A 10362-nucleotide genomic window follows, 5' to 3' on the forward strand; every position below is an offset into this window, starting at 1 on the left:
TGTTATTTAAAGAACTTCTCATGTTGTAAAAACAAAACGCAGCCTCATCCTGCGCGTTTCTCCTTCGCACAATGGCCACTTTAATGCTGCTACTTAATTAGCACTCTATGAAGCTAACACAGCGCAGCATGCAAAGGTTCTACTCTCTGGTCTCTTTGTCAAGATAGCTATTCACCCTCAAAACAACAAATACCGCTGTGTTGTTTGTCTCAGGAGCCAGCTAAAAGCCTTTCAGGCACACGATGTCCAAAAACGAGGTTAGGAGATGAGGAACAAAGAGGTAAAAGAATGGAACTATTACGAGGACAGGGAGGGAGTGAGGGAAAGATAACTGTGTTGAAAGGGGAAAATCGGTTTGCATTTATGTAATTTTAGGAGGAATTTCAGAGGTATGTGAGATGACAGTAGACCTTGAGTCCATCTTTAAACTGCAATAATAGCAACTAGTTTCAGTACACAGAAGCGGAAGGCTTTTCATCTCCTGACAAACAATTTCTTCCCATTATATCTGATTTCTTTCCGATTCTGTCTTTGATCATCACCGTAGCTCTGTATGTTTATTTTTCCTATTATTTTTTTATATTGTCGTGCTTGTTCCTCTCCACTTCTAAGCTGCTTTGCAGAACTGTAATGCCCTGCTTATGTACACGGGAGCAAGGACTGGGGACCCGGGATGTGACAGGATTTGGGAGGTCTTAGGCTTTGGCATGTGGCTAATGCAGACGGCGTCAAGCTGGGAGTTAAAATCCAGAAATCTGGGAATGACATAGAGCCGGGAGGACAATGGTTTCACATTCAGAGAATTATTTTTCTCTTCAACCATTCAAATGAATGGACAACAAAACTAATTTCTAATTGATGTGTACCGAGACGCTGGCAGTGTTGCCCTTAAGGGGCAACTCACAGCTGTTTTGTATGAAGATACCATCAGTTGAATTGAACTTTTTCAGATGGAGACGAGTTTATCATTTAGTCCATGACGTTCCTATATTGATCTAAAAATCATTAGCTTTAGATTGTGACTACTGCATCATTGACAGCTCCGACTAAATGATCAGGTTGGTTTGATGGCGATGACTCTTTGGAGCCATATGTCAAACAGGTAACAGAAGGAAGAAGTGTCCACCAGGACAAACATGAATTAAGCAATTATTTTAGAGCACTAATATTTGGTCAGTGTGTCAGGCAAACATGGTTCACTCTGAGAGCATGGCTGTAATTATCCTTACCAGCGTGAGCAGAGAGAGAGAGAGGGAGCAGGCTCCAGGGCAAGCAGGATGTTGAAAGTGTGTTTCCTGTGCTTGCTTTCTGTGGGTATGTATTTATTCTACGTAATTAGGTAATGCTGTTTTCACAGTTAATAGCAAAATAATTCAAATTTGTATCATAGTTCTTCACCACAGCCTTTCTCATCAGCCCCTCCTAATGTTAACCCCTAGCACAGCAAAGATCTGTCACTTCTCTGAAAGCTTGGACGATAAAGTCATGCAGTCTGTTTTAAAATGAGTAAACAGATTTAGACTTAAATAGTAATTTAAACATTCATGAAGACACATACACAGGAGAGAGAGAGATTATGAAGTAGTTGTGTATATAAATGCTACTTTTATTATTGTGTTCTGTTTTGGGCCCATTTTGAAATCCTTTGTGGCCACTGTGATGTGCGTTTGCTACATTGCACTGTGTTGTAGCATTTGTCAAATTAAAGGATGCTATTTATTTCTCCAGAGCATGGCTCCACCTGCTTCCCTCCTCAGGTGGCTGGAAAATGAAAGGTTTCACTGTTGATAGACTTTATTGGTCCCAGAGAGAAACTGTGTTGTTACAGGAGTCAAGGATGTATAATAATTTATAGAGCAGCATAATTGTATAATATTCAAACTTAGAAATGTTTATATCACATATGAAGAGAGTGACTCAAATCAATGTTATGAACAGGGTGCAGTTAACATGAGGCAAAAATAAACAAACCATACAACATAGTATGAAACTGTATGAAGCAAACGGCACAGCTACATCAAATATGTAGAGGTAGTAGTTTACAGGGCGTAATGTCCTGAATAAAAGCGTGATTAATTTCATTCTCCATTGCTTGAATCAGTATGAACAAACCCAGCTTTTGTTATCAAAATCTGTCTGCTCTGATTTCACCACCCAGCAGAACATATCGCGCTTTCCACAACAAACTGAGAGAATTTAAGGGTACGAGCTCAAAAAGCAGAGCTAGCTCCTCACTTTGCCTTCTGGCTTGTTTGAAAGTCACAACCGCATCTACGTCATCTCAAATATGTAAATGTGAGTCCCTTGTTTCATAAAGTTTCTCTTTCATCTCTGCCACACTGAACTTCGGGTGAATCCTTCACTTGATGCAACTGTCACCCAGGTCTCCATGGTCTGACCTGCTGACCAACTTTGTTCACCTCTGGTACATCACATTAATGATTCTCTTGTGGTTTTGTCTCAGAAATGCGGAGTCCATGTTTTGCCCTATAGTCCTGACACTCCTGTGTCCAGTGGGAGAAATCACAAAATGCTAACGAGCTTCTTTGAACTGGTAGGTGGTATTTGATGTGCTGTGAGGGGCGTAATGAAATGTAAGTGTATTTGATCTGGCCAGCTGCCTGGATCGCTGGTCCATGAATTCCCTTCACATCTCCAGCCTTTGTAGTGTGAGCATCTCACTCTGTCATGTACACACACACACGCACATTTGTGAGGATGCATTCAAATGCAGGTGCACATGAACTTTCTAAATGATCTAATCTAAACTCAAGTTAATATGTGCTGGCTGTTACGTACTCATTCACCTGTGGTGACAGCATTAGATGATGAAGTTACAGTTAAGACAATTTGGGAAATTTTGTCTTTGGCAAAGGCTCAGCCGACAGTTGAGGCGCCCTTTTATTTTCAATCAACCAGTGGGAAACATGTGTTTGTTTCTCCTCTCCAAGCGGACTACACACTGCCTGTTGTACAGTTGGTATTCAGGTTACTTGAATCAAAAAGTCGAAGTTCAGACCTATTACCGGGAACAGAGTGCAACATCAAATCCCTCCCCACTGTCCATTATTTTACAGTTGGTGTTTTTGGCTGCATTGTGTTTCTCTTCGAGTGACTGTTGGGAAACTGGACATGCCTTCTATCTCTTCACAAGATGAATATGATGTATAGGTCCTCCTTAGATTGTTTACAGCCAGAGTTGTAATAGACCGTTGTTTTCTACATCTTGCCTGCAGTGCTGTGAGAAAGATATGTGTGCACTACACCTGGTTGTGCAGAGCATACAGTCACATTTTATAGATTAGCAGCCCTGTGCCCTTTAAAAGAAACACAGGTAAATAACAAGTCCTACCACATGTGTAGTGTGTCATTTACACTTTAATGAAATTCTCACAATAATCTGGGAGGTAAATACAAGTGTGACGAGCAGGAAGTTAACTCCAAAAGCAGAGGCTAAAGTTAATTTTCTTCAGTTTACACAGAAGTTCCTTGTGAAGTGTCAACCCGGCTTTTCAGCTTCACGCTGCAGAGGTGACTGCAGAACTTATTTCAAACATTTAGTTTCAAAATTCATTGCCTTCTTCTCTTACCTGAGTCTGATTGGTTCTGTTATTCAAATGGACTTTTCTTATATATGCTAATAGCTCAGACAGACAGACACACACACACACGTGCACAATGTACTCTGCTGTAGGTAAGGAAATATCTGAGCAGTGTGATGTGGTATCCAGAGTATTTACTCCTGTACATATACAGAACAAAACACTGTCAGTCAGTTTGGGCTTTTCTCCGTCTGTCTTCTAGGTAGTGTGGTGAATTCTAACTAGGTCATTTTAAACCTTGCTGTATTCATATGCCTTGTTCAGGGTTAATCTCATTGTTCAGTTTGAGTAGATGTATGGTCAGAGTTGTTTGGATAAAGGTACAGTATAGGCAGCACAAATTCAAACAAATGTTTATACATGCATGGGTGTATATCTGATACATACTGAAGTTAAAAATTTCTCAACTAGACTTGATTAGTTTTGTGTGACTTGTAACTGTGCAGACACAACAAGAAGATTACTCGTAGAAACTTCCTGGTATGTGATTTCTGATGACGAGTGTCTGTATGAAGTATCGTACAGATGCGCACATAAAGTAACACCGTACAGAGCCGCTGTTTGTTGTTACAGCAATAATACAGTATGTCACAGTAATGTCAGTCTGGGAACACATCCATTTGTTTTTGGTGGCTGCTAAACGTAGGCTGTAAAAACACTTCAGTGGTTCATTTGCTTTAAAACAGTGAACTGCAAATACACTCTTTACAGTGTATCTGAATGCAGCTTAGGACTATCAGAATAATGTTAAATTCTAAACGTCCTAAAAGGATTGTTCTCGATCAGAGGATAGTGAGCCATGGATGTCTGCTTTGTTCTCTTGCACTTGGGATTTAAGTAGATTAGAAGGTGTCACTGTCTCTGACTGAAGGCTGGAAATTAAAATCTTTTCAGCACCAGTTGGATTGAAACCGCTGCTATTGGAGCTAACCAGCTTTTGAGGGACTAAGGTCAACAGATCCCAATTAGAGGTGACACAGTGTACCCTTATAGTGTGGTGCTGGATGTTTTATTTCCACTTCCCTTTCACTCTGTGTGTCTGTGTGTGTGTAATGGGTTGTGTATTGTTGAATGACTTGGAGGAAGGAGTTGACCTTCACCTGTCCTCAGGTCAGACAGTAGTGTCCCAAATCACGTTGTCAGGAGGTGTGGTGAAGAATCCTAAGAGCTACCCTGTGCGTGTGTGTGTGTGTGTGTGTGTGTGTGTGTGTGTGTGTGCATTGGGTGGGTGGGGTGTATCAGTAGGTCAGCTTACTCAGTCATTGATCACTGGGGTCTCTAGAGTATGACATTAGTTGAATGTCAGCAAAAAGATTAACACAGTATGTCTACAGAAAAGGTGGAGAGCAGCAGCACATTTAATCCTGCACGTCTACATGGTCACTCCCATTCATCGATATGTTTGCAATTATTTTAATGACTTGGCCCTGAATGACCCTATAAATATTTATATAAGGCATCACTGGACTGATCATCCAAATATTACAGCTTAAAGGTTATGGCTTTCATTTTTACTGTTTTGGCTAAATCTGACATCTATATCATACCGATGTTAATTCATGTGTATTGTCATGGATAAATAATAAAGTAAATTAGGAGAGAATGTTAACATAACTAAATGTCACTGCATGTCACAAACATAACACTAAGAAAACCCTATAAGGTGAAAGTGAAGTGAGGTGATGGACAAGAGGTGCAGTTTAAAAATATGTACAAAGTTGGTGGTGACTCCTAAATGTGGATAAAATCTGCTTGTGTGTGAGCTCAGTCTCATCTGATTTCACATAGATATTAACCACTGGTTCATGGAGGACAAAAATAACATAGGTTTGTTCTTCAGCTCCAGGAGGAGGTGGAGTTGGCAGGTAAAGGTGTGCGATTGTCACTCTCGCACCTCATAAAGCTGCTTTAGGCTGTTCATATACGACTGGTCTTTGGTGCATCAGAATGTACAGTAAATGTAAGCAGCTGTTTGTTTGAACAGCATGGATAAATGTTTTTGTGCGGGCCAGTTTTTTCCCCCACAGTTTTACAATATATAATATTTCTACATTCATCCATGTCACGGAAATGTAAGAAATGTACAGGCATTGTTGCTCGTCTCTTTTTTCCTTCAGTGATTTGAGTGGGCTTTGTTTTTATTCAGTCATAATGTTAGTTCCTCTGCTTTTTGCTGCTAAAAAAAAGTTTTATTTGAACTTGTAGTATTTCATTACATGAAAGATTTCCTTCTGAAGTGTCGTACTGCGCTGTGTGCCCATCTGAGGGGAAATTTCCTTCATAAAACTAATTACTCTTCATTTAGTATTCAAAGCCCCAATTGACTGCACTTTCATGAATGTAATCCTCAGTTTGAAAGATGGATGATAATAGTTTTTCATAATGTCCTTTATTGACACGTGAACATTTTATTTATAGCAGGGATGAAGTTTTTTAAGTTAAGCCTTCGCACTGAACGTATGAGTTTTGTTTTTTATTCTTTTATTAAAACTATCCACGTATCATCATTTGTTATATAAAACCTCTCCTGAATTGTTGCTTTTTGTCTTTTTTATGTTGCCACTGAATTAATATATACAGTAAGCAACATAATCTATGCGCAGGTTAATTAAAAGCAGTATTTCTCTCTCTATTGAGGAAGTGCCTTAGGCCCCCAGAATAAGAAGGGGCCAAGGTGAATTGTATTGTTTTCCTTTTTTGTCCTCCAGATAAGAGGAAATGCAAGCTAAGAAAAGGGTTGTAGGAAATTGATAAGCTTACATGTGCTGGAGTTTGCATTTTAATTAAGCCTTTTGTCTGTGATATGTTGTAAGCCTGTATGTCACTTGCACCATTTTGCATCCCCGGCTGAATTTAACAGGGTGCTTTAAGAGAAAGATTAAGATGAGCCATGATAGCAGATGTGTGACATCGGCTTTATTGTCATCTACAGCAGTGATGGTAATTGTATTGCCCACTGTATCCACTGTGTGTGGCAGCAGCAGGCTGTTATCAGGCAGAGATGTACGGGAAGATGAAAAACTGGGGAGGGAGAACGCAAAGAATGATGTGATTTATGCTAACATACTGGCAAGAAGGAAAAGGATTTACTTGGCCCTTTGTGAAGACTGATGCCATTACAGTAGATCATGCCTTGACGCCTCTGTCCCTCCTCTTTTGTGTCTGTACCTTTAATCCCTGTTCTCTTCCCTCTTTCTATTTACCTTTGTCTCTACCTCTGACTACTCCGTAATCTCTTAGGAGATGCTGTTCATTTATTCTAGGCCTACACTTTCATCAATTCCATCTTGCTCCGGTAAGACTACTTAGAATTAATACCTGGCACTGGTGAGTGTGTGGTTGTCTCTATCCTCTCTTCAATCTGCCCTACATTATCATCCATATAAATACATTTAGGTGTACATACAGAAGGCGGTGGCAGATACGCTGTCAGTTCTTCTAGAATGTACTTCATTATTATTGCTCATACTTGTGCATCAATCTTTACACTGCCTTTTACCATTCACCAAAGCACATCTAAGGCTACACACATTTACAGCGGGCAAATAAGTGGCTAGCTTTTTCTTTGCTAAGTGTCTGTGTGCTAAACATGAAGCTACAGCCACGATGAGGATAACTTACTACCTCTGGCTAAGAAATAGTTAATCCCATAACCCCCATGTTAAACTAGATGTTGTTGCTTGTATACAGTTTATATATGTGGATTAAGTAAACATGATATAATGTTGTAATTAGTGAGCAAAAGGCAGGTAGATAGTTGTTTTTTCTACCTTTTGAACAGTCAGGGTAGCTCTTTCCCCCTACTGGCTGCCTTTTGTTACAATTGGTCTTAAAAATCCATCTGTAAATGATGTACATTAAATCCAGGTGATTGGAGGACAGTGAGCTGTTGTAACTTAAATATGATTCATTTACTGTACGTCCATACAATATCGTCGTCCGCCCCAGCACTCTGCTAATCTACATGTTCAGTCTGTTTGAACTAAAGGTTGGTGAGGTGGTTGAACACCAGACTTGTGAAGGAAAAATGGAGCCGCAGCGGTCACAGCTATACTCTGCTCGGCAGACACAACTTGCTCCGGAACAAACACTACAATGTGGGGTTGTTCTTTCACACACATGCACACGTTTCTTGCTATTTATCAGCCCTCCTCTCTGTATATTTCATCAAGGCGAGGCCAAGCAAGTGCTTTCTCTTGTTCAGTGCCTCTCACTCTCAGGGAGAGGGATTTTTTTTTTTTGCTTCTCCCTGTGACAGATTCAAGTGCATCAATTTTCCCCTTGCTTTGAGAAAGTGACTGCACAAAAGGTGACTGCTACACAGAGCTAGAGTTGGTTCTGCAAAGACTGGTTTGGACTACAAAGGTGGATCATGGGATGGCGTGAAATGGCACAAATACTCTGAGCAGGTTCTAGCAGAGAACTTGAAGAGTGCTGCACCTTTCACATGTGACGTGCTCTATTCTGCTGCAACATATGCCAACATAAGCTGTCAGTGCATTTCTCAGCCATTTTGACTTGTAGCAGACTGATGTTTGTCCTCTGCTGGTGTATCCACCTCTGATTTCAAATCTTTTACTGAGTTTATTCTTTAAATAATACTTAAATTACAGTATAAAACTCTAAATCTGCTCTGTCGCATTTCATATATAAACTTCCCTCTCCATAATACTCATATACAACTTGTATAAAAGAAGTGGTTGGGTCCTAATGAACAGAGATTCTGTATATACAAAAATGAGGAAGCATCACTATGGATTTCAGCAGCAGATCAGACATGTTAGATACACCGTGAAGCACACACACAGGTGGCTGACTTTGTGTGACTTAGAGACTTGGGAATCTTTCTTAAAGGATCTCACCTGACTTACAGCCCTGGTCCACTTAAAGTGGTTAACCTCAAAGACAAGGCTCCAGCAACGGCTGGATAATCAAATGCCTCTTGCCTCCTCATGTCTGTTTACAAGCTGTACTTGAACACAGCGCTGAGACTCCGGCCTGTGACCAGCTGCATCGCCTGATGAAAGTTAAATTAAAATTGGACTGGAAGACTAGTTTGAAGTTGGTGCTTGGGAATTACTCTTGACCTAAGCTACATTTAATTGCCTGGCCTCACTGCTTGTGTTAAGTGGATTATCACATTTTTGTCATATTTCCTTAGTGTTTACTGCTGTAATGTTTTTGCACTGCATGTCCTAGAGATCACTTTTCAGTTAGTTTGTGTAAATGTGTACCTAAAATTTGTTTAAAATTGAAAATGAAAAGGCTTTCATAAACTGGGAATTATGATTGCATTAAATTAATGGCCAACAGACAGCAGGAGCAGACAGTGTGACTGCTTTAACTTTATTTTGGATTTAATGCTAGAATGTGTCCTTTGTCTCTACAGCAAAGAAGACGTGTGCAACCACAGACTTTGCCTGTAAGAATGGACAGTGTGTTCCTGCTAGGTGGCGCTGTGATGGCGAGCAAGAGTGTGTAGATGGATCCGACGAGGCTGATGCAATCTGCAGTAAGTAGCCAGACATGCACGCAGAAATAAAAACACAAGCACTCATGAAGACAACCACACAGATATAGACAGAGGGAAGGCCATGTACTGTACACACAGTCATATACACATACATGCACACACATTTGGCTTGGTTCAGATGTTTAAAACGTGCATATTCATTCATGTATGTGTGTGTTCTTAATGAAATAAAAGTTAAAAAATATATATAATCCACAAGTTTTCTGAAATGTAAACGCACATAAATTACAATAATGTAATCTATGTTTAAACAAGTTAACCTCCACACACACATTTACTTCAGCTTAAAGCGCTGCCAAGGTTGCTTCTCAGTGTGTCACATTTTGAAATCTTCCTTGCACATTGCCTCAGAAAAATGGCAGCATACAATTTATCCTGAAGGAGGGTCGCAGGGGGCTGGAGCCAATCCCAGCTGACATTGGGCGAGAGGCGGGGTCCACCTTGGACAGGTCGCCAGTCTGTCACAGGACTGACACTTAGAGACAGACAACAACACACACTCACTCCTACTGGCAATTTAAAGTCACCAGTCAACCTAAGCTGCATGTCTTTGGACTGTGGGAGCAAGCTGGAGTACCCAGAGAGAACCCACACAGGCACAGGGAGAACATACAGACTCCAAACAGAAGGGCACCGCGTCGGCCGAGGCTCAAACCTGGAACCTTCTTGCTGTGAGGTGACACTACACTAACCACTGTGCGACCATGCTGCCCTTGGTTTAGTCTCATTATGTCTAATCAAGTTGTAGTATACAGTAACGTACATGCATTAGATGAAACTGAAATATGCACGTTATATGTCTTCATATAATGTGATCTCATCTCATCGGTTTTTATTTTTGTGTGTCTGTTTGATTTCACCAAATTAATATCACACTGGACTTTGTTCTCTCTACTGTTTCTGTACTTGATAATGACGCTGTGCCATCTGATCCTCTCTCTACCAGCCCAGCAGCTTGTATAACATCCTCTCTTCTGTCCTCTTGGTCTCTTTCCTGCTTTATGTCTTACACCTTCTGATCTGAGTTCAGTTTAAGTAATGCCTTTGATTGTATTGATTTTCCTGGGAGGGAATCGATGGGCTGATCCCTGAGAACTCTGGTTGACTGCTGATTAACTATGGACCTCCTATGACGCTTCACACACACACACACACACACACACACACACACACACACACACACACACACACACACACACACACACATGCACTGTAAGTACATATATA

General features: G+C 40.6%; 1 protein-coding gene across 7 annotated transcripts in view; it reads left to right on the top strand.

Annotated features, from left to right (window-relative positions):
- The window catches only part of lrp8 (low density lipoprotein receptor-related protein 8, apolipoprotein e receptor), a 145164-nt gene that overhangs the window by 59136 nt on the left and 75666 nt on the right, over positions 1 to 10362 (top strand). For all 7 annotated transcript variants that reach the window (XM_020602735.1, XM_020602736.1, XM_020602737.1 and 4 more), the window contains exon 3: positions 8992 to 9114. In XM_020602735.1, the coding sequence (XP_020458391.1) occupies positions 8992 to 9114 (123 nt within the window). The remainder of the gene's footprint in view (positions 1 to 8991; positions 9115 to 10362) is intronic.

The sequence above is a fragment of the Monopterus albus genome, unplaced genomic scaffold, assembly GCF_001952655.1.
Source record: "Monopterus albus unplaced genomic scaffold, M_albus_1.0 scaffold58.1, whole genome shotgun sequence".
Lineage (NCBI taxonomy): Eukaryota > Metazoa > Chordata > Actinopteri > Synbranchiformes > Synbranchidae > Monopterus > Monopterus albus.